Here is a 25,161-nt window from a genome sequence, read left to right on the forward strand (position 1 = left end):
CCACAGAGGTTACCAAGATGAAGGTAACAAAAGGCAGTCTGATACTTTCTCTTTGGTTTGCCTTGCAGTGGCTCAACGAAGTCAGAATTTTCATACATTTGAGGGCCTCTACAAAGCATATGCACACTAATGTACAGCAAGGAGTCATTTAGGGAATCTGTAAAAAATTCAGATTGCTTAATTAATATACAGCAAAAGGACCTCATCATCATCACATTTAATAGAGAAAGGGGAAAATTCACAAATTGTTGAACAAAGGAATACCCGGGGAATGAGAACATGTTACAAAACTATGAAGATGCCCCTTACCTTTTAAGGCAAGGGTGTGTGCTGTCGTTATTGTATTGATTTTTAAATCTACTCAGGCACAAAACAAATTCTCCGTAAGCCCAAAACACCAACTATATTTGTTCTACAAAGTCTCTCACCTGACTCCCTGATTTTGCTTCGCTCAGCGTCAGTGCTGGCCCTCTCCACATCCAAGCCCCCTGTAAGCTGTTTCACAGTCTCCAGCATCTCTCTCCTCTGCTCTTCTTGAGACTGATTGTCCAACAGGTCTTTACTGCTGCTGCCCCTCATGAAAGTGTTTGGACGAGCTGCTGCAGATGGAAGGGGCTTGTCATTCTTCTCCCTGCCCATGCTTCCACGACTTAAAAGACAAAACAAGATTCTTCAAAAAAAAAGAACTACTCCATCCTCTATTAAATTATAAAATAAACACTAAGACTTTCTAAAAGTATGCAGAATAATTTTTCACAGATAACACTAGATGTGTGAGACACCAATTACATTTCATAGTGTATTTATATAAACAAGTAAAACCAGTATTTTAAAGGGAATATTAAGATAAACTCTAACTTTTTTTTAATGTTAAAGGGGTACTAACTTAAAACTTGAAAATGAAAAATGTCTTATATTAGTTTAAAAAAATCTTTTAAGAATAAAGAAGACAGCAGTGAAAGTATGAGCTAAAAGAGTGAAAAAGAAACAGATTACCACAAGAACATGGCATCACTATCTTACAAATTATACACTTTAAACAAATTTAAAGTTTCTGAATTCAGAAACTTCAAATATGCAGAACACATCTGAGAACGAAATAGTAGAAGTAGTTTGAATAACCCAAGTTACACACTTTATTCATTTTAAGAGAGCATCTTTCTATCTCCCTATTTAGTCTTTAGGCAATTCTAACCAGCTGGGCAAATTCTAACCCTGGCAACAGAAGCAGCAAATTAAAAGGAAGAGAAGAAGAAAGACTAGAAGCATGACAACAGTCTAATCTCTGTGAAAGAACATAACAAGTACTCAAAAAGCAGAGCCATCAGGGGAAATTTATGGCAGGTAAGGAGCAAACAGTTCAACAGCACAACTGATGCTCAATGACAACTCAAGTCATCATGGAAGAGGTGACTTGGGTTAAGTATAGTTTTAGAAGCCAAGGAAGTGGTGACACAGTTTAGAAAGTCAACCGAGCCAAACTGATTACAATAATAAAAAACAAAAGTTTGAGGGCCTAAAGAAATTTCAGCTCTAAAAGTTACATTAAAAAATTTTGTTCTCTATCACTATATTGCAAGTCTTCATCAATTCTCCATAAGCTAGCCAACAGACTACTTAACTGTATCACACCTACGAAAACAAAAGTAGGAAGACAGTAGAATACAGAGAGTAGCGAAGAATAAAAGACAACCTCAAGTACAAAGAAATGTATGGGTTGTCATACCCTTTAGTTCACACACTGGGAGTGCCAGGTTAATCTACAGCATCCTGGGGCATTAGATTGGCAGCCCTGTACAGCTACCAGGGCTGTGGGTGCATTTGGATTTCTTAAGGAGCAAACCATTAGATGTGTGCAAGATAACTTGCCCTTCCCTCCCACTCCATCCCAAACCTACCATGAAATTATGTTTTTATCTTGGAAATTATAGAATGCAAAAAATAAAAGAGGAAATGAAAAAGGACACCCTTAGGAATGGATGAAGGAATCCATCCATAGGGATGATCACCAGCATAATCTGTGTGGGTGTGTGTGAGGCAGAGACAGCCTGATGGACACACTGACAAGCAGGTCAGTCTTGCGTTAACATGAAGAGTGGGCTTCTTACCTGGTTAAGGTTCGTCGAGACTCAAACTCTAAAGGCATGGATGATGTAGACCCTGAGGATGCTGGAGGTTGCAAAGCAGAAAATCTGTTTAAACTGGAAGCACTTGACCGTAAGGCATCTACAGATATTGAAGGATTGAGAAAAATACAAATCACATGACTAAAATACAGCTTCTAATTCATCTGCCTTGCTGGGGTAGGCCCCGAGACTAGGCATTTCTACCAAGCCTAACAAGGTGATGCCACTCTTCTGGTCCACGGCCACACTCTCGGAAGCAGAGCACTAGAAGAAATTTTCATGTAAAGAGAACTTAGAAATCTTGATTCATTACAACTATCTGTTCCTTCAAAAATGTAATTAAATTATCCTAGGTTAGGCACAGGGGTGGCCAACAGGAGAAGGCGGGAAGCAAGCAAAAACAAAACAACGTATTTCACTGATTTCTGATAAAGACGTTAAAAGGTATTTCAATCGAATTCTTCGGTCTTTTACAACTATCTGAAATAAAATAAAAAATAATAACCTTTTTCTCAGTAAAATGAGTTTATTTTTAATTTAGGGTCCCAGTAATTTTGTTAATTATGCTGAATTTGTGAATAACAACAACAAAGAAACCTAAAAAATTGAAATTTCAAATAGCTTAACTGAACTAAAATCTTAAAAAATATTTTTTGAATAGCCAAGGACTTTTATTGATGAGGAAACCTCAGTTTATGTTAGTCAGAGAGGGACACCAGCAAGTGTGGGCATGCTCAGTCTACAGACCTTTTCCTACAACCCTCACTAAATAACTGTGGGACCAGATTGTACGGTGAATGCTGAGAGGCCACGTCCAGCTTCCCAAGAAATGACACTCCCTACTCACCGGTCTCGCTTGCCTTTGCTCCACCACTGCTGCCTTTTCCCCAACTGCCCAGTTGTGCTTTAGGTACCAGCTGAATTTTCTCATCAATTGTGGGCTGTAAAGTAAGTGACCATAGTAAATTATAGGAAATATTCTAGAAGAACAGTTTATCTTTTTTTTTTTTTTCCAGTGGACTAAAACCAATTTTAACAACAAAATTCTGCTTGGAATGCCAATTTATGAAACATAAATCATGACTGTTCACATTAAAGTGGATTTCTTGTGTTTCCGAATCACTTCCTTGGAATGCAGCTTCCACAAAACCCAGTTTGAAACCACTGGTCTGGACAGTGTATTCAGGTCCTCTAAGATAGCGTACTAGTTGTCAAATACAAGCAGTTTCTAACGATTCTTCTACAATAATGCCTAGTGATTTAAAAATTGAAAAAAAAAAGGAATATACAAATACTATAAAATCAACTCATTAATCTCTTCACATCATCGTCAGAAAATGGGTCAAAAAACACAAAAAGTTCACATTTTAGCAAAGCCTAATGTAGGTTGGGGCTAGGAAGGGAGTATTCAATAAAGGGGAATAAGGAAAAAGAATAGAATATTAGACAGGAAGTTAAGGTGCCTAGTATCTCCAGGGTTTAACCCTCCAAGCACAAATTTCCAGCAAGTGAATAGAATTACAATGTAATAGACATTACAAAACACACAGTAACACAAAAGCTGTAATCAACTCTGTTTAACAAAGATGTTACTATATTGTGACAGTGCTGCCTTGCTCTCTTGACATGCTTTTACACAAATCTCTCCCATTTAACAAGACTTTAATGGTTTTGAACTTCTAAGATGTAGTGTACCTATAGTATAACTATCTGAATATACATAAAATTTATTTAAAAATTTACATATTTTTCAAAGTATTAAGGAAATAATGTTGCAAGTTTAATACTAACACTAGTCTTTTATATACTGTTAAAACACAGGTAAATCTTATTAGGTATTGATATAATTTTCAAAGGTGTTGGGGCTGGTGTTGGAAAATTCTTTAAGCATAAGATTTTCATTAAAACTGTTTCTTGCTGGAAACTAGAATTATCCCAGCCACTTCTATTTAGCAATATAATTCAGAATAATACTCAGCAATAGAATTCCTTCTCAAGACATAAACATCTAGAGGAATGTACCATAATCTCAGAGAACAGAATCCTGAATAATTAACATCAAGAGAGATCCAGAGAGTGAATGTTCTATCCTGAAGCAATGCTTTGATAAAACCATGATGATGCAAATGACATAGCCAATCGTCTTCCAATTTTCTCAGTCTTTTTCTCAGTTATCTTCTTTCATTTGATGTTTTCGTATTAGCTTTAGATTGTCTTCAATATTCCGCTGTCAGGTTGCCAATTTTCAGAAAGGATCAAGCTAGACCTGCAAATTATTTGTAAGACCCACTGGGCTGTAGAAGTTTCCACTTTTATAAAATGTAATTCTGCTTTCTCTATGTTCTCCAAGTTCTTCACCCTACTTATAGAGATAATCTTTTATTGCTGAAAACATCTGCTAAGAGAAAATTCTTTCCTCTTACTGCCCATGGATTTCTTAAGAGAGGAAAGTACAGTATATTAAATCCTTATCACAGAATAATTTCAAGTAGGTCCTCTGTGATTTCTTTTAGGCCTTGGACATAACAAACCATTAATTTCTTTCATTGTTAGACTTAAATAGGTAGCTGCTCCTTCCCCCAAGCTAGGCAACACTGTATAAAAGCTGAAAACTGACTATGGCTTCTGAAGTATTTTTATCATCTCTCATATATTAAGCATTTGATAATTTTAAGAATTAATCTAGTCACTTTCTCCTTAGTAATCCCTCATAGAAATAAAAAGTACTAGTGCCAGGACAAGTAGGTAAGAACATGCTGATCAATGCTGATTTGTAGAAAAGCATCTGTATGAAAAAATAACCACGCCATAAAATCTACAATGAGGCTAACTTATGTGAGCAAGAAGTAATTTTGAGGGTTATGTTTTGATGCTGTTTTAAGTTGTATTTTAAATGTCATACTCACCTTAGTGATTTTCAGAAATTTTGAGGGGTCCAGTACCCGACTGTTCTTGGCCCCTTGTACAGTGTTCCACCCACCTTCATCCACTCTCTGGGCACCTGTCGGGAGAATGGAGTGAGCCACTCTCTCATCTGTCTCAAGTCAATTTGACAATGAAAGAGTGAGCAGTATTTTCAACTTAGCAGCTCCAATCAAAATGAAGGAGAAAGGCCAAAGAAACTGTTAAAGCCTTGCTGACAGTCTCCATTAGCCACAACATGAAAACATCAAGCGCAAGCACTCTCCTTGGGTTGGCTTTCCCATGAAACATTACTGACCTAGAAGAAACAAGCTGATACAAATGAATAGAGATTTAGTGCTACACAACGGAGGGCCAAATCTAGTCTTCACAGAGTTAATGATTAGAACACTTAGGAAAAATCACATAGAAATTATTTATTCTGAAGTTTATTTTACTTAATGGTGTCAAATGACACAGTACACTTTGATCATTCTCCCTGAACCTGCTTCTCCAACCTTTCAGCTGCTCAGGCAGAAACCTTGACTCTCATTCCTCCTACTGTTCAGACCCATTTGTCAGCAAATCTGGCCACTTTGACCTTTACAATACATTGAGCAGCTAGCCCCTTCTAACGATCACAAACACTACCAATCTGGTTGAAGCCAGCATAGTTTCCTTAATTAGTGTAAAGACCCTCTTCATTGGCAAATCTGCTTCTACGCTATGTGACTCTAGTAAATCAGGTCCTATCACTTCTTTGCTCAGAACACTTCTGGTACCACTCCAGCTCGCGCAGAGAAAAAGACAGATTTCTTATAAATGGGTTATAAACTCTCAATAAACGGGATCCCTGCCCCTCAGACTCCATCTTCTACCACTCTCCCCCTATGCACGCCCTTGGCCCCAGCCACACTGGCCTCCTTGCTATTCCTTGAAAATGCTGCTTCAGGGCCTCTGTACTTACTCTTCCCTTTGCCTGACACCCTCTGTCCCATGAATCCTAAAATCCACATGAACAAATTCCCTCACTTACTTCAGAGTTTTGCTTAAACAATACCAGCTTTAATAGGCTCCCCAAACTTCGTGTTTAAAATTCCAACCTCTGCTCACCAAGCCTTGCACCCATTCCCTCCCTCTCTGCTTTTTTTTTTTCTGTAGAACAAATTTATCTGACAAAAATTATATATTTAAGGACTAATTGTATTTTTCCCCCTGTAATATGCAAAATTCATGAAGGAAGGAACTTTGTCTCTCCTGTTAAGTGACAGGCACTGAATAAATATTTGTTGTATGAATGAATGAATGAATGAAAGACCATCAAGCTGTCTATTCAAAAGCTCTTCTGGTCCTTGTGCTTCTTGACTTTCTCTGTTCTTACATTATGATCATGTACAGCCTGGCTTCCTCCTTATTTCTATGATACTTAAATCCCAGTACTCCCTCCTCTCCACTTGTTCTTTATATGTCACTTCTCCAAGAGTTCCTTTCTTCCTTTTGTGATCTGTGGACATCCTCCCTGGCTTCGGCTTTCATATCCCCTGCAATCTGGTTCAGTGAAAAATAAAGGTCATTACCTGAAAGACACTGTGCTAGGCAACTAGGGTGAGGAAGGTAAATGTGGTGTCTCATGCAACTTAAAAAGTACACCTTCTTCCCTGGAGGAGTCATCTCTCGTAACTTCACTATGTGCTCTACTATGCCTGTGATGAATAATAGCTAATGATCATTGAGGATTTATTATGTCCTAGTTGCTGTACTAAACACTTTATTACTACCTCATTTCATCCTCACACAAACCCTAGGTACCCTTATTAGATCCATATTACAGAGTAAGTGACTTAACAAAGTCATACACCTAGAATACAAGAGAGATGAAACTCAAACCCAGACAGTCTAGCTCCAGAGCCCAGGTTTTCAACGGTATGACCCAGTCACTACCCCAGTCACTCAACTGCACAGTGGACAAAGGAGCCTTCTTATTTGGGCACTCTACTGTCATCTCAACAAGGCCCAAAAGAAAAATGATCATTTCCCTTCTGAATAAGTTTCCTCTTCCACTGTTCAAAAACTTACTCAGTGGTCTTTCTATTTTCTCAGGTGTAAAATGCCTTGTAGTTCATCTTTCCTATTTGTTTTTCTGCTGCTTTTTATTCTTTTTTGCTGCAAAGTCTCACCTCCTTCCATGTAGGATTTCAGCAACAGCAGCATCTCTGAGCTCAATCCCTCCGATTCACCATGTGAAGAGCAACAGACTTCTTTTATTTACATTTCTCTAGCATGACATTACTCCTTTGCTCAAAAACTTTCGCTGGTCCCTTAATGTGTACCAAAATCAAAAGTTCTTAATCTGGCTCCATCCTTCCAGACGAACATTTTTCCATTTCTTCTGAACACTTAAATTTTGCTTCAATCGATGTTGTCTATTTCTCCTTACAATATTTAATTTTGTGACCAAAACTACTCCTTCCCTTCCAAATATCTACCATCTACCGTCCACCAAGACCCAGTTCAAGTGCACCTCTTTTCCTCAAATAAAGATTTCTTCCAGCTATCTTTCTTCTTCTCTGAATTTTAACAACCTTAATGCAGAATATATTTCATAACTGATATCATCTTCTGTTTGTTTGACAAATGTTTCTTTTATTGGTTTTGACTTCCTAGATAAAATGTAAGCCTTTAGACAGAGGAATGCTATCTTCACTTCTTTTTATATCCCTTACTAATAAAGAATATATGGAAGATGCTTAATAAAGTCTTCTTAACTACTAACTTTGAAGTAGCTAGAGAAATCACATTTACTTCCTGCATTCTCTGCTCTACTTAATAACCAGTCTTCAGGTGAAAATGCTTCACGTACCAACTACCACTCTATTCTTTGGGTTATTCTTCCTGGTCTCCCTTCACACCTAAATACAGAATTCTTATGTATCTGTCCCTCAAAGTTCCATTTCTCTAACACCTCAGTGGACTCCACCCCTCACCTGTTCTTCTCTTCTCTTTGGTCATGAGCTGCTGGACCTTCCTTTGCTCTTCTTGTTCTTCTATTTTAGCCTCTTTATGAATCTGTTCAATAGTTTTAGGCCCTTGATCTGCTCTTCGAGATACCCAATTACACTGTAAAGGAAAAAATAAGGTTATTGGCAAGTGTGGATAAAATGATAGTTCCTGTGGCTAGGATTCTCACCTGGCCCTGGTCAGCTAGCTCACTACACACGTGTCGGCAATACACTGTTATTGATTCTATATAAAGAGCTCTGCCCAGTGCTCTGGGTGATATGGTGGCATGGCTGCAAGGCTGGCAGGAGAGCAGAGGACAGAGAGGCCCTGAGGCAGAGACCGCCGGCTTGCTGCATGCAAACTCACTCTGACTGAATGATATTTTAGTGATTGACCTGCCACTGTGGACATAAAGTTGGGTATAACGCTTTCATCCCAAGAACGTTCTACTGCCATTTCTTTGGTCACACTGAATCCATAGTGAACTTGCCCAGGGCTGAAACCCATTGGCAAGAGAGCAAGACAACAAAAATAGAAACTAAAAATTTTTGAAAATCTATTTTATACTTTTTACTGCAAGAAAAGTATAAAATACATATAAAAGTTGATACTGTGGCAGTTTTTCATCTGTCTTACACATGGCGCTATGTGCAATCTGGGGAAGAGAATTAAAGAATGAAGTTCTCAAACAACCCTGAACTACTGTATACTGAGCGTTCTAACAGCAGAAGGATTAAAAAGAGTGAAAGGCTAGCCCAAGTGTATTTTTAAAAAATTACTTTGTATGTTTGAAAGGAAGAGAGAGAAGAGGAATCAGCAAATGCCAGGGTTCTTCCATCAGGCCTTAACCTGGTCACTGCCGTGCAGCTCTTGTCACCCCCACGGGGTTCCTGAACTGCGGGTGACAGCAGGCTTCTTCCTCCCATATTATGATTCTGGTGTCTTGCACAAAGTGTCATACCACTTCACCCTTTGATTATCCTTTTTACTAAGAACCAAAGAAGCTATCTCCTTACAATAATACTTCTCCCTTTCCTTCCCTTCCTAGCTATAGTCTCAACATCTAATATAAGGACAAGTGGCTGAAGGCATGGGTGAAGAAGTTTTTTATACTTATTTATACTAGTTAGATGCAAGGATGGCAAATAGGTTTAAATCAGCATAAAAATTTTGATCAGCTATAGTAGCTCTGGTACTAAGAAGGAACTTAAGGTCACAGCTGGGCTTAGCAAGATAAAGAACCTTGGGTCTGGGTACAGGGCAGGAAAGAGGTGAGACCTGTTTTCACTTTCTCTAGTTTAGAGTCAGCTGCAGTATATTCCCTGCAGGAGTTAAAATAAGAAGAGAAAAAAGAGGTGGTAGTGGTAAAAACTGTAACCAGTATGAGAAATGAGGGGGAAAAAAAAAGGCAGCAGACAAGAGGGTATATAGGAAAAACAACAGAGAAGAAAATATCAACATCTCCTGTGAGCTGGGCCCTTTACATAATCACCTTATTGATCTTTAGAACACATCTGCAAGGACATCATCCCCATTTTAGAGACTAAAAACTTAAGGCTGAGGGAAGTTAAACATACTCATTTTGAAGATGAGGCTTCCCGATTATTTAGCATCCTAAAACTAAATAGAATTAACCATAGTTTGGATTCAGAATGGCTGACTTCAAAACTGCCACGTGGTTTGATAGAGTAAAGAGAAGAAACACAGAGCAGGCACACACACATGCCTCTGTTGTTGCACACAGCTCTCCTGTGAGCACTTTTGTCAATTCAGGTCTGAGAGTCCTGGAGCAAAAGCATTTCATTTCTACACATGTCAGTCCCAGGACATCCTCCCCAACCCAATGCCTTAAAGAGAATGGATGGTAGGCTTATTACTTTTCTACTTACCAGCCTTAGGTCTATCACATCCTGAAGCATGAATCGAATCCTAGATGAAGTTTTCCTTTCTTTCACAATTTTCTCCATCTGATTAAAATACTGGTCCATACGTGGCTGCAAGAGATAAAACCATTAGTATTCCTGGCTGAGAAATTTCAAATGTAGTTTTGCCATGCAGAATTTTTAAATGGCCCAGGAATATAAGTTACAACCAAAAAGTAATGTGGTAGAATTTTTAATTGAACATATGACACCCAAAATAAAGGCTACATATGTTAAACAGCTGGTTGTGGTCATGGAACTAATTACAAGCCAAGAGAATGTAAATAAAAATGTCCTATTGCAGCCCCTCAGAACCTTCCTTGAGAGAGAGGTGGCTATGTTCTTTGACCCTTTCCAATCTTCTCTGCTGAGAATAATGAGGACAAAGGTACACCTTGAGGATGACAGAATGTGAAGCTGGAGGAACTGGAATTTTTTTATCATCTCTGAGCCACTGGTCCAGCCTCAGACCTCTTACTTCTGAGCTCTACTTATATGTGTGAGAAATAAATCTTGTATAAAGCACTGATATTTGGGGTTTTCTGCCATAATCAAACATAATCCTAGCTGCTTCAGATGTTATGAAACATTTCTGACATTATTTCTTTAAAGCATTTCTCATTTCCCTACCCCTTATTTGGAGAGCACCATGTTTGAATTATAATATTTTAATGATTTCTTGCATTATGTTTAGATAGCTATGTCATTTAATGAGAGTATAAACTGAAGAAAGCTACCGGATGTTCTTCATTTCTGTATCACCACTAGTTCTGGCCCACAGCAGTTTTTCTCCCCTTGTTTCTGCCCATAATTTGCTATACTCACAAATGTCCTGTCACACAGGAAAAGGACAAGGGACAGACTATCTGAACATTCACAAATTGGCTTTTACGTCACTTGGGACTTTCTTCACTTCTGAGTTTAATGGAAATGTGCTAAGGAGCATGGTGGCCCACCACTGACCATAAGAAGGGCAGAAGGAGAAATACGAACAGCCTCGAGTGCAGGGGCAAGATGGACACTCGATAACGAAACTGACGGAGTCCTGCCAGAGGTTTTGGAGATTCTGGATTTTTACCTTTGCTTTCTCAAAGTCCAGGTCTTTGCCAATGGTGGTGAGCAGGCGGCACAGGCACTCTAGGGATTCTTCATCGTGATTCTTTAGCAGCTTCACCACGCAGTCATGCATGATGGCTTCAGTGAGCATTTTGAGTTTGAAGAGTTCTCCGATGAACTTGATGTTACCGATGGATCTCCGCCGGGCTTTGTCCTTAGCTTCCTCCAGTTCATCGTGAAGCCTCGTCCTCTCCTCTGGCTATTGCATAAGAAAAGAAATAGAACCTTGATGATGAAAACTGTTCTGTACAATACATGCTAACAATGTATGGAAATTCATGGTCTTTATCCTTTCTGGGATCAGGGATACCCTTTGAGAATCAGACTGCAACTACAGATCTACTCCTCAGAAAACTGAACTATACCAGAAGTTCGCATCCACCTCAGATTTCTGGAACTCGGTGTCTGTGAAGTCTAGGCTCTGAATCCCTATTTCAAAAGGTTGGGTTGCTCTAGCATCCAGCACTAAAAAGAATAAAGCAATCCTCCACATTATAAGAGTGTCTCTACATGATAAAAAGGCCACTGACCCTCTTGAAGGAAAAGGCAGATACAGTAGCCAGTTCCAGGAAGATTCTGATAACAAAGTGCACAAGCCCCATCTTTCGGTGAAAATACTTACAGCACTGGCAGCCTCGAGTTCTTTCTGCTTCTTCTCAAAGACATCATCATCTGCTTTATCTTTTTCAAACTCCTTCTGACAACGGTTCAGTAGCAGCTTCCGGAAATTCACTGTGTTACCAGGCTTGTCTGCCATGGGTACTTTCAGCTGTATCCAAACAGGAAAAGCAAAAGCATTTCTTAAAGATTACTTAAAGATATTCAATGATATTCTCAAAATATTTTTTTTTATTGTGCAAAATAATGCTGACAGAACCACAGGTAAGCATCCTACAAGAGGTACACAGCTTCACTTCAGGCATTTCATTTCACTGGTAAGCTGTCTTAAATTTTATACAGAAAAGATACATATTCCTCTCACATAAATGTACTGTATCTTTTATGGCTGATGTTTCTCTAGCTGACTTTGAAACCATGTAATATCATTACAACTATAACCCTGCAGATGTCTAGACCTTTTTAACTCTGTAGATTTATACTTTTGTTTTTCTTGCTACCACTGTAGATACTTTGGTTTAAAGGAACAAATAGAAATGACATATAAAGCAGGGGAGAATTTCATGACTAAAGGAAAACTGTTATAGGTGAGATCCTTACTGGAGAAAAAAGCAGAAGAGGGAACACATTTGAGGATATCTGAGCTATCTTGTCCCCACAGGAATGTTGTAACACTGTAATGCCAGTATTCACCCTCTCAATGTACTATGTTTATTGATTATTTCTTATGTGCCAAAAGAAAACACTAGTTCTCCAAAAGTTCAGTCACTTTGATAACATTCTTTTGATATAAGGAAAGACGCAGACTGGAAGGGAAGAACCACTTGGAGACAAGATGCTTACAAATCTATTTCAAATCCAAATCTATTAATAAATCTGTTAATAATGCTTTCTAATAACTGCAATAGCCCATATCTTCAAGGTTACTTATAACCAAATACAGACATCCTTATGAACATGTTGAAAATATAAAGAAAGCAGACTAGTGCAGTGACTGATTAAAATACTCTATTTTACGACAAAATTCCCCTGAGCATCATTTTGAGCAGCAATTGCATAACACGGCAAAATGGTTTTTCTGGAATTGCAAAGTGGCTCCCGAAGTTCTGAAATGCATGGCCTTTGCCCTAGGTTCAGTGAGAGAACTTGGTAAAAAATAGGCTGTTTTGTATTTATACTTCCAAGAGTTAATGTTAACAACCAGAATGGACTTGGAGAGCTGCTGATCAAGGCTGAATGGCTAGAGAAACATCTTGAGAACTGAGGACTAAGATTCTATAGTATATCTGCAGTAGAACTGATGGTACACTCTCCAACATATTCCCTATTACTTACGAAAGATCATTTAACAAGTCCAGTTCTAATCAACCAAGGGACCAAGTGCTTCATTACTCTCTCATCAGCAGGAAACACTAACTTAAGAGAAGATCATCAAATACTTTTTTAGACATATAAAAGCTAACATCTCCAAATTCAGGCCATACAAACACAAATGACTATATACAGATTATTTCATAGTCAGGCCTATACTACTATCACACAGGAAGGTAGGTGCTTAATCAGCCTTCAAGGAAAAAAAAACACTACATGAAAGCAAAGATTTTCCAAAGCAAAAGCCAAAAGTACATTCTATTTTCTACTATATAGAATTTAGAATTCATTACAATGCACTACAAAAGAGAGCCAAGCATATCCATAACGATGGTGGCAAATAACAGAGCACCAACATGATATCAGGTTCCACAACAAACTAAAGGTTCTAAAAACTAGCAGTCAAACCCAATTTGCTATTTTATAGGAACACAAGTAAACCAGTCAAAAAGTCCTACTCAGCTTCTCAGCATATTCACCAGCACTATCTATATAAACACTAAGATGTAATTGACTGATAAGATAAAAATTACCTGGGCCACAATCAACCCACCTTGAAAAAGGTTTCCTGCATTATGGATTTTACTGTGTAGAAAATGGGAAGATTATGGGCAACAATACGAAAATCCAAGTCACTGTTGTTTGGTGAGAGGGACCAGAATTAAAGAGTCTGAAGGACCAAACCAACATAGTTTGGTTTATACTAACAAGTAGAAATGACATACAGCAAGGGAGAATTTCCCTACACAAGGAATGCCTTCTATATCTTTTATACAGGGAAGGTTCTGTTGAAAGAGTTGGGTTAAGTATCAAAAGATTTGCTTACTTGCATTTAAACAAAGACAATTCTTCTAACCAAAGTCCCAGTCTCATCCAAAACAAGGGAGGCACAACACCTGTGTCTAACTTACAGCAAAGCTTAAGGTTCCAAAGTAGGTGTGGCGGAAGCACATTATAAGTCATAGACAAGAAAGTTCTAACTGGGATATTTGAACACTGAAATTGAAAATGCACTGGAATGTTGAGCCATAAAATCAGGATTCAAATCCCAGCTCCATAACTAATCAGTTACGTAAATCTGATCAAGTTACTTCACTGAACCTCAGTCCCTTCATCAGTAAAAGGAGACAATCCAATGACTGTACATTGAGGGACATTATAAAGTAGCTTGTTGGAATGGGAGCTTTGGAGATAGTCATAATCTCAGCTCTGCCATGTGACTTTGGCCAAGTTACTAACTTCACCTCTGTTTCTTTCTAAAGTGGGGGTGATAACATCTATCTCCTAAGACTATTGGATTGAGATTAGTCTAAGTAAAGCAAATAATAGGGCCTGCCACATAGTTGAGTCCAATAAAATATAGCTATATTTAAACACTTTGGGCTGCATTGACATGTTTATGATTAAAAATTAAAGGTAATCTATATTGTAACAATGTAGATATCAAATAAAACATATAAAAAAGTTAGCTCACAGACCAATTAGGGAGAGAACCACAGAAGAGAAATGAGTATCTGCTACCCCAAAATGATGGCCATGGGACATTCACACATACAGGACAAAAAAAAAACATGATTGTGGGTAAGTTTTTAGATATATTCACATGACAGTATTAAAATCAATCAGCAGAAGGGCCACAGATCTGCAAGTACATACAGCTCAAATGAAATGCCCAGCTACACAACCCCCTACAGACTTGTTTTGGGACACAACCATATTGTTTTCGTGGGATGGCTAACATGGGCATGGAAGTATACAAATAGGCCAGTAAGAATACATATTCAGTGAGAATGGTGATGCACGGTAATTTTTTTGTCCTTAAAAAATGATAAATCCAACAGGATTATGACATTACTGAGTTAGTATGTGTTGTCAGTTGGACACTTATTGATCAAGACACCCAATGCAATTCTTTAGTTAGAACAGAACTAAAACAGCGGGTATCTTAGTCTGTTTAGACCACTGTAACAAAATACCACAGACAGGATGGCTTAAACAATAGACATTTGTTTCTCACAGCTCTGGAAGATCTCTAAATTCAAAATCAAAATGCCAGCGGATTTGGCTATGGGTGGGGGTCCGCTCTTCCTGGCTTGCAGAGAATTGCCTTCTTCTGTATCCTCGTGTGACAGAGAGGGGTCTCTTCTGCTTCTGACAGAGGCACTAACCCCCAACATGGGACTGCACCCCTATGCCCTCATCTAAGCCTAACTACCTCCAAAAGACTCCACCTCCCAAAACCATCAGAACAACAGAACCTGAGAGTTAGGGCTTTAACACAGGAATTGGGGGGGCAGTGAAGAGGGGGTGGGCACAAACATTCAGGCCACAACAATGGACAAGGTAGATACTTGTAAATGTTGCAAAAATGAAAGATGATGTACACCAATGAGAAAAAGACCTTTTTAGACAACCCTAATTTTCATTTAACAACAGCCCATGATCAAAACTAAGATATGTAAATATTTTAAGTGGGTTGTTTTGGGAGATGGTTTCTCGGGGAGCAAGGGAGTATGGAAGAATATTTTAGTACGGCTTCTTTGTAAGCTTGATTTGCTGGAGAGCACCTACTTTTTCATATTTACACAGTAGTAAACTCTCAATATGACATTACATTACACTTATAAACTGACAATGTATCATCAAATATCGTGATAAGACCTGACCACATACTAGTCAGCCAGAAATCTTGGATATAAATGTTTTATCAGGTAGTCATTTTCTTCAAGCAACAGGACCTGTACTGCTGATATATTTGATAGTGTTAAGGGTAGATACATTTTATCCCTAAAAGGATCAAACTGCCAGAGGAACATCAAGGGCTGTCAGCTAAGTATTAATTACGGTAGTCAAATGGGAGATTAGAAAATGGAAGGCCAAGCCCTGGCCTTGCTCAGTATACTGAGGATTTACAATGCAGCCTCAGAACGTAAAGATGCTGGTGGTAATCCATGGCCCAGTAGCCATTTGATCCAGAAGCATGTTCTGGTTTGAGGAAGGTATTTGGAAAAAGAAAGTATGATATGAACAAGTGGTACCCCCATGTTAACTCTAAAATGTGAAGTGAACAGCAATAGTCCAACTATAACTCATGGATCCACGGTGACATATTATCCTCTACCAGTGGTTATACGTGACATTAGCAAATCACCTGCTAAAACTGAGCATAACATTCTCTGTATGTACTGTGAAACACATCTACCAAAATGCATCCCTATTAGATACATCTGAAGAGGTATATAGTGCTAAGGGATGCCCACAAGAGTCAAAGGGGAATGGCCAAATTATGAAAGTGTCATTCATTTCTCACCAGTCTTTTCTTCAAGCATTTTTCACCTACTCCTCCAGCTATTGTTGTTGCCCAAGGCTGACTTTTCATATTTGCAATTCCAAGCTTTATTTCTGATGATATTTAATTGTGTCTCCCTTATTCTCTTAGTGTCTTAGTCCTGTCATTCTTTTCCTACCTTACTTTAAAGCAATTAAAAAGGGGCAACTTGGAGGAGGGGGAAAAAGATGGTGTCTTGATGAGGCAAAAACCTCCTCCCAAAGCCACATATAACATGAAAATACATCAAATACAACTAATCCTGAAAGAGCAACCCAAAGACTGCAGAATAGACTGCCTATATCTGGGCAAAAGAGACAACTTCACAGAAAAGGGTATAGTAGTAAAGCTGCGATGTGGCGGAACCCAAGCCCTCCCTTCACCCCAGCTCACAGGTGGGAGGAAGAGAAACAGCAGAGAGGGAGTAGAAGCCCAGGACTGCTAAACACTCAGCCCTGGAGATCTGCTCTGGGAGCACAAATCCACATTACGTGGTACTCTGGAGATTAGGGGGGCTGAAAGCAAAGACAGGCAGAATACTTGGAGAGACTGAGATTCCAGCCTCTGGTGGAGAACAGGTACGCACAACTGGTCAGTCTGGACAAAAGAAAGGTGGGCACTTTGAAAGACTTCCCAACAGTGAGAGGGGTGCTAAAGGGGCATAGATAACACAGAGCTTGATGCTCAGGAGAAAGGGCAGGTGGACAAAATTGTCTCGGCACACTCAGCCCAGCAAGTTTGGAAGTTTCAAGAGCTTCAGGCGCTCCATCCCCCTGGCTGGCAAGCCAGGCCTGAATTTCCCCACTGTGATATGCAGCCTGACACTTGTTCCACCTGGCCATCACTGGTCCACAAACCTTCTGCACCTGCCATTGCACCAGGCCAGCTGGAGGGAGGCCCCACCTACAGCACCTACAGGAATGTAGCACAGAGGCTCCTCCCTGTGCACTTGGCCCACTGGAACTGGCAGTGGAGGCAGGCACTGCAGGTGGGAAGAATGAACGAGTTCTTTCCTCCCAGCAGGTGCCGGTCCACTCGCATGCCCCCCACCCTGGACATTGTTCCAGGTGTTCGGCAACTCAGAGAGTAGAGTTTCTGGGCACTAGAGGGCACTGCCTACACAAAGTTATTATTCTATAGGAATCACAAGAAAAATGAAACAACAAAAGAATTTTGTACAAACAAAAATACAGCAGACTCCAGAAAGAGGGCTAAGTGAAACTGAAATCACCAATCTTCTTGATAAAGATTTCAAAATAAAAATCATAAACATGGAGCTACAGAAAAATATTCAAGATCTCAGAGAGGACTTCAAAAAAGAGACAGAAACTTTGAAAAATACAGTATCTGAAATGAAACATACAATAGAGGTATTTAAAACTAGATTAGATGAGTTAGAGGAGAGAGTAAGTGAAATAGAAATTAGAGAACACGAAAACAAAGAAGCTGGGGCACAGAGAGAAAGAAGGATCTCAAGGAATGAAAGAATAATAAGAGCACTGTGTGATCAATCCAAACAGAACAATATTCACATTATAGGGGTACTAGAAGAAGAAGAGAGAGAAAAAGGGATAGAAAGTCTCTATGAAGAAATAATTGCTGAAAATTTCCCCAATCTAGGGAAGGAAATAGTCTCTCAGATAACAGAAGCCCACAGATCTCCCAAAACAAGGAACCCGAAAAAGACAACACCAACGCATATAACAATTAAAATGGCAACGATCAAGGACAAAAACAGAGTATTAAAAGCAGCCAGAGAGAGAGAAAAAATCACATATAAGGAAAGTCTGTCAGGCTATTAGTAGATTTCTCAGCAGAAACCCTAATGGCCAGAAGGGACAGGCATGATGTATTTAATGCAATGAAACAGAAGGGCCTCCAAACAAGAATACACTACCTGGAAAGATTATCATTTAAATTTGAAATGGGGATTAAACAGTTTCCACAGAAGCAAAAGTTGAGGGAATTTACCCCCCACAAACCATCTCTAAAGTGTATTTAAAAAGGGACTGCTCTAGATGGAAATGCTCCTACAGCTAAACAGCTGTCACCAGACAATATAAAACAACAGTGAAGGAAGTAGACCAGTTATTTACTAAGCAAACCCAAAATTAAATCAACTACCCACAAAGTCAGTCAAGGGATACATAAACAGAGTACAGAATATGACACTTAATATACAAAGAGTGGAGGAAGAAGAAAGAGGAGAAAAAAGAAAACCTTTAGATTGTGTTTGAAATAGCATAAATAAGAGAGTAAAAAGATAGTAAGGAAGCTGCCCTCGAATCTGGTAACCACAAATCTAAAGCCTACAATGGCAATAAGTACATATCTATCAATAATCACTCTAAATGTAAATGAACTGAATGCACCAATCAGAACACAGAGTTGGAGAATGGATAAAAAAACAAGACCCATCCATATGCTGCCTACAGAATAGTCACTTCAAACCCAAAGACATACACAGACTAACAGTGAAGGGATGGACCCATGCCTGTGGATAGGAAGAACTAGTATTGTCAAAATAGCGATCCTGCCTAAAACAATCTATAGATTCAATACAATCCCTATCAAAATACCAAGAGCATTCTTCAACAAACCAGAACAGATAGTTCTAAAATTCATATGGAACCACAAAAGACCCAAATAGCCAAAGCAATCCCGAGAAGGAAGAACAAAGCTGGGGGGATTACACTCCCTAACTTTAAGCTCTACTACAAAGCCACAGTAATCAAAACAATTTGGTACCATCACAAGAACACACCCATAGATCAATAGAAGAGAACAGAGAGTCCAGATATAAACTCACACATATATGGCCAATTAATATATGATAAAGGAGCCACAGATATACAGTGGGGAAATGACAGCCTCTTCAACAACTGGTGTTGGCAAAACTGGACAGTTACATGTAAGAGATGGAAACTGGATTATTGTCTAATTCCATATACAAAACTAAACTTGAAATGGATCAAAGATCTGAATGTAAGTCATGAAACCATAAAACTCTTAGAAGAAAACATAGGCAAAAATCTCTTCAATATAAACATGAGCAACTTTTTCCTGAATGCATCTACTTAGGCAAGGGAAACAAAGTAAAAAATGAACAAATGGAACTACATCAAGCTAAAAAGCTTCTGTACAGCAACGGACACCATCAGCAGAACAAAAAGGCATCCTTAAGTATGGGGGAATATATTTCTAAATGACATATCCGACAAGGAGTTAACATTCAAAATATATGAAGAACTCACATGCCTCAAGACTCAAAAAGAAAATAAACACATTAAAAAATGGGTGGAGAATATGAAGAGACCATTCCCCAAAAAAGAAATTCAGATGGCCAACAGGCACATGAAAAGATGCTCCACATCGCTAATCACCAGGAAAATACAAATTAAAACTACAATGATATATCACCTCACACCAGTTAGGATGGCCAATATTGAAAAGCCTAGGAACAACAAATGCTGGCAAGGATGTGGAGAAAGGGGAACCCTCCTACACTGCTGGTGGCAATGTAAGCAAGTTCAACCACTGTGGAAAGGAATATGGAGGTTCCTCAAAAGACTCAAAATAGAAATACCATTTGACCCAGGAATTCCACTCCTAGGAATTTACCCAAAGAAAAGAACTTCTCAGATTCAAAAAGACATATGCACACCTATGTTTATTGCAGCACTATTTACAATAGCCAAGAAATGGAAGCAACCTAAGTGTCCATCAGTAGATGAATGAATAAAGAAGATGTGGTACAAATACATAATGGAATACTATTCAGCCATAAGAAAGAAATCCTACCATTTGCATGAACATGAATGGAGCTAGAGGGTATTATGCCAGTGACATAAGCCAGGCAGAGAAAGACAAGTGTCAAATGATTTCACTCATCTGTGGAATATAAAAATAAAGAAAAAACTGAAGGAACAAAATAGCAGCAGACTCATAGAACCCAAGGATGGACTAACAGTTACCAAAGGGAAAGGGACTGGGGAGGATGGGTGGGAAGGGAGGGGTAAGGGGGAAAAGAGGGCATTACGATTAGCACACATAATCTGGGGGTAGGAGCATGGGGAAGGCAGTATAACACAGAGAAAACAAGTAGTGATTCTATAGCATCTTACTATGCTGATGGACAGTGACTGTAACGGGGCATGTCGGGGGGACTTGATAATGAGGGGAGTCTAGTAACCATAATGTTGCTCATGTAATTGTATATTAATATCATCAAAAAAAACCCCTGCTCTGAACTGGTTTTGGCAAAACTGGACAGCTACATGCAAGAGAATGAAACTGGATTATTGTCTAACCCCATACACAAAAGTAAACTTAAAATGGATCAAAAACCTGAATGTAAGTCATGAAACCATAAAACTCTTGGAAGAAAACACAGGCAAAAATCTCTTGAACATAAACATGAGCAACTTTTTCCAGACCTTCCTTGGGCAAAGGAAACAAAATAGAAAATGAACAAATGGAACTACATCAAGCTAAAAAGCTTCTGTACAGCAAAGGACACCATCAGCAGAACAAAAAGGCATCCCAAAGTATGGGAGATTATATTTGTAAATGACATATCTAACAAAGGGTTAACATCTAAAATATATAAAGAACTCACACACCTCAACACTCAAAAAGAAAATAACCCTATTAAAAAATGGATAGAGGATATGAACAGACACCTCTCCAAAGATGAAATTCAGATGGCCAACAGGCACATGAAAAGATGCTCCAAATTGTTAATTATCAGGAAAATGCAAATTAAAACCACAATGAGATATTAACTCACACCAGTTAGGATGCCCAAAATTGAAAAGACTAAGAACAATAAATGCTGGTGAGGATGCGGAGAAAGGGGAACCCTCCTACACTACTGGCAGGAATGTAAACTAGTTCAACCATTGTGGAAAGCAGTATGGAGGTTCCTCAAAAAACTAAAAACAGAAATACCATTATACCATTTGACCTGGGAATTCTACTCCTAGGAATTTACCCAAAGAAAACAAGATACTGGATTCAAAAAAACATATGCACCCCTATGTTTATCGCAGCACTATTTACAATAGCCAAGATATGGAAGCAACCTAAGTGTCCATCAGTAGTAGATGAATGGATAAAAAAGATGTGGTACATATACACAATGGAATACTATTCAGCCATAAGAAAAAACAAATCCTATCATTTGCAACAACATGGATGGAGCTAGAAGGTAATGATAAATGGGTCAGTGCAACTCAAGAGGATATCGCCATTATAAATATCTATGCACACAAAATAGGAGCACCTAAATATGTGAAACAAATACTAACAGAATTAAAGGGGGAAATATAATGCAATGCATTCATTTTAGGAGACTTCAACACACCACTCACTCAAAAGATAGATCAACCAGAGAAAAAACTGGACAATTAAAGATGGCGGCGTGAGAGGTGAGACAGAGGCCTCCTTCTAAAACCACATATAATACAAAAATATAGTTAATACAACTAATCCTGAAACACCAATAGGAAAGAAGGCTGCCCCAGACTGCATACACCTGGAGAAAAAGAAAAGACTCATGGAACAGGGTAATATACCAAAGCTGTGACACAGTGAGACCTAAGCCCTTCCCCAACCCCAGCTCACTGGCAGGAGGAAGAGAAACGGAGCAGGGAGAGGGTGGAGGCTAGGACTGTGGAACACTCAGCCCTGGAGATCTGCTCTGGGAGCACAGACCTACATTGCATGGTGCTCTGGAGATAAGTGGGCTTGGAAAGCTAAGACAGGCAGAATACCTGGGAAGACTGAGATCCAGCTACTTGTGGAAAACAGGAATCCAAAGAAAGGCAGGGGGTCTGAGAGACATCCTAACAGTGAGAGAGCTGCTAAAGAGGCAAGGATCGCAAAGAGCTTGCTGCTGAGGAGAAAGGACAGGTGCACAAAAATGTCTGGGCACACTCTGTGCAGTAGGTTGGGAACTTTCAGGAGCTTCAGAAGCTCCATCTCCCTGGCTGGCTACTCAGCTCTATGAACCCCCACCGTGATACAGCTGCTGTGCTTTCCTCCTGGCTGGCACCGGCTCGCAAACCGGCAGCCCCTGACCTGGTGTCAGGCCAGCCAGAGGGAGGCCCAGCCTATGGCAGCTACAAATGCAAAGCATAGAGGCTTACACCTGTGCACTCCGCCCAATGGTTCTGGCAGCGGAGAAAGGCAGAGCAGCCAGGTTGCAGGAATCAGCTCTTCCCTCCCCCAGGCACCAGTGTCACTACCCTGTGACTCCTGACATTGCTCTAGGGGTTAAGCAGCTCCAGAGAGTAGAGTTTCTGGGCACTAAAGGGCATCACATAAAAATATGAAATGTCAAAGGAACCTGAATCAAACCAAAATCCCACAAACACCAGAAAAAGGACCAAGTGAAATGGAACTCATCAATCTTCCTGAAAGAGATTTCAAAATAAAAATCATAAACATGCTCAAGGAAGTTCAGAAAAATATTCAAGAAATAAGGGACAAATTCGGGAATGAGATTCAATCATTAAGGAATTCAATATCTGAAATGAAACATACAATGGAGGGATTTAAAAGCACATAAAATGAAGTAGAGGAGATGGTAAATGGAATAGAAATTAGAGAAGAGGAATACAAAGAAGCTGAGGAATAGAGATAAAGAAGGATCTCTAAGAATGAAAGAATATCAAAAGAACTATGTGATCAATTGAAATGGAACAATATTTACATTAAAGGGGTACCAGAAGAAAAAGAGAAAAAGGGAAAGTGTCTTTGAGGACGTAATTGCTGAAAACTCCCCCAATCTGGGGAAAGAGACAGTCTCTCAGGCCATGGAGGTGCATAGAACTCCCAACACAAGGGACCCAAGGAAGACAACACCAAGACACATAATAAATAAAATGGCAAAGATCAAGGATAAGGACAGAATATTAAAAGCAGCCAGAGAGAGAAAACAGATCGCCTATAAAGGAAAACCCATCAGGCTATCATCAGACCTTCTCAACAGAAACTATACAGGCCAGAAGGGCGTGGCATGATACACTTAATGCAATGAAGCAGAAGGGCCTTGAAGCAAGAACACTGCATCTAGCAAGATTATCATTTAGATTTAAAGGAGGGATTAAACAATTTCCACATAAGCAAAAGCTGAGAGAATTTACCTCCCACAAACCATCTCTACAGTGCATTTGTTCCTAAGGCTAAATAGCTGTCACCAGAGGTAATAGGATCACAGTAAAGGAAGTAGAACAAATAATTACTAAGCAGATGCAAAATCAAATCAACTACCCCTAAAGTCAGTCAAGGGATAGACAGAGTACAGAATATGATACCTAATATATAAAGAGTGGAGGATGAAGAAAAAGGAGGGAAAAAAAAAAGAACCTTTAGATTGGTCTGAATGTACCAATCAAAAGATATAGAGTCACTGAATGGATAAAAAAACAAGACCTGTCTATATGCTGCCTACAAGAGCCTCACTTCTAACCCAGAGACACACACAAACTGTAAGTGAAGGGATGGAAAAAGATATTCCACTCAACTAATAGGGAGAAAAAAGCAGGAGTTGCAGTACTTGTATCAGACAAAATAGACTTCAAAACAAAGAAAGTAACAAGAGACAAAGAATGACATTACAGAATGATAAAGGGCTCAGTTCCAACAAGACGATATAACCATTATAAATACCTATGCACCCAACACAGGAGCACCTCCATATGTGAAACAAATACTAACAGAATTAAAGGAGGAAATAGAATGCAATTCATTCATTTTAGGAGACTTCAACACTTCACTCACTTCCAAAGAACAGATCAGCCAGACAGAAAATAAGTAAGGACACAGAGGCACTGAACAACACATTAGAACAGATGGACCTAACAGACATCTACAGAACACTCCACCCAAAGGCAGCAGGATACACATTCCTCTCAAGTGCACATGTAACATTTTCAAGAATAGATCATATACCAGGCCACAAAAAGAGCCTCAGTAAACTAATGACAACCAGCTTCTCAGACCACAAAAGTATGAAACTAGAAATAAATTATGCAAAGAAAACAAAAAGCCCACAAACTCAAGGAGGCTTAACAACATGCTGCTAAATAACCAATATCAATGTCCAGATTAAAACAGAGATCAAGCAATATATGGAGACAGATGAAAACAACAACTCAATACTGCAAAACCTGCGGGATACAGTGAAGGCAGTTCTAAGAGGAAAGTATACTGCAATGTAGGCTTACCTGAAGAAAGAACAATCCCAAATGAACAGTCTAAACTCACAATTAATGAAACTAGAAGAAGAAGAAGAAGAATAAACGAGGCCCAAATTCAGTAGAAGGAGGGATATAAAATATCAGAGCAGAAATAAATAAAATTAAGAAGGATAAAACAATAGAAAGAATCAGTGAAACCAAGAGCTGGTTCTTCAAGAAAATAAACAAAATAGATAAGCCCATAGCCAGACATAAAGAAAAAAAAGAGAGTGTACCCACATAAATAGAATCAGAAAGGAGAAAAGAAAAATCACTACAGACACCACAGAAATACAATGAATTACTAGAGAATAGTATGAAAAATTATATGCTAATAAATTGGATAACCTAGAAGAAATGAACAACTTTCTAGAAAAATACAACCTTCTAAGACTGACACAGGAAGAAACAACAAATCTGAACAGACCAATTACCAGCAATGAAACTGAACTAGTAATAAAAAACCTACCTAAGACCAAAATCCCTGGTCCAGATGGCTTCACCACTGAACTTCATCAAACAACTATCTAGAGAAG

The 25,161-nt window shown here is 39.0% G+C and overlaps 1 protein-coding gene across 14 annotated transcripts in view; it reads right to left on the minus strand.

Annotated features, from left to right (window-relative positions):
- EIF4G3 (eukaryotic translation initiation factor 4 gamma 3) overlaps positions 1 to 25,161 on the minus strand; it is a 377,936-nt gene that overhangs the window by 27,459 nt on the left and 325,316 nt on the right. For all 14 annotated transcript variants that reach the window (XM_073233344.1, XM_036999821.2, XM_036999830.2 and 11 more), the window contains 8 exons: positions 11,688 to 11,834; positions 11,028 to 11,264; positions 9,917 to 10,021; positions 8,012 to 8,144; positions 5,033 to 5,127; positions 2,974 to 3,067; positions 2,109 to 2,226; positions 429 to 649 (listed from right to left, as the gene is read on the minus strand). In XM_073233344.1, coding sequence (XP_073089445.1) covers positions 429 to 649; positions 2,109 to 2,226; positions 2,974 to 3,067; positions 5,033 to 5,127; positions 8,012 to 8,144; positions 9,917 to 10,021; positions 11,028 to 11,264; positions 11,688 to 11,834 — 1,150 coding nt within the window. The remainder of the gene's footprint in view (positions 1 to 428; positions 650 to 2,108; positions 2,227 to 2,973; positions 3,068 to 5,032; positions 5,128 to 8,011; positions 8,145 to 9,916; positions 10,022 to 11,027; positions 11,265 to 11,687; positions 11,835 to 25,161) is intronic.

This window comes from Manis javanica, chromosome 4, assembly GCF_040802235.1.
Source record: "Manis javanica isolate MJ-LG chromosome 4, MJ_LKY, whole genome shotgun sequence".
Taxonomy (NCBI): Eukaryota; Metazoa; Chordata; class Mammalia; order Pholidota; family Manidae; genus Manis; species Manis javanica.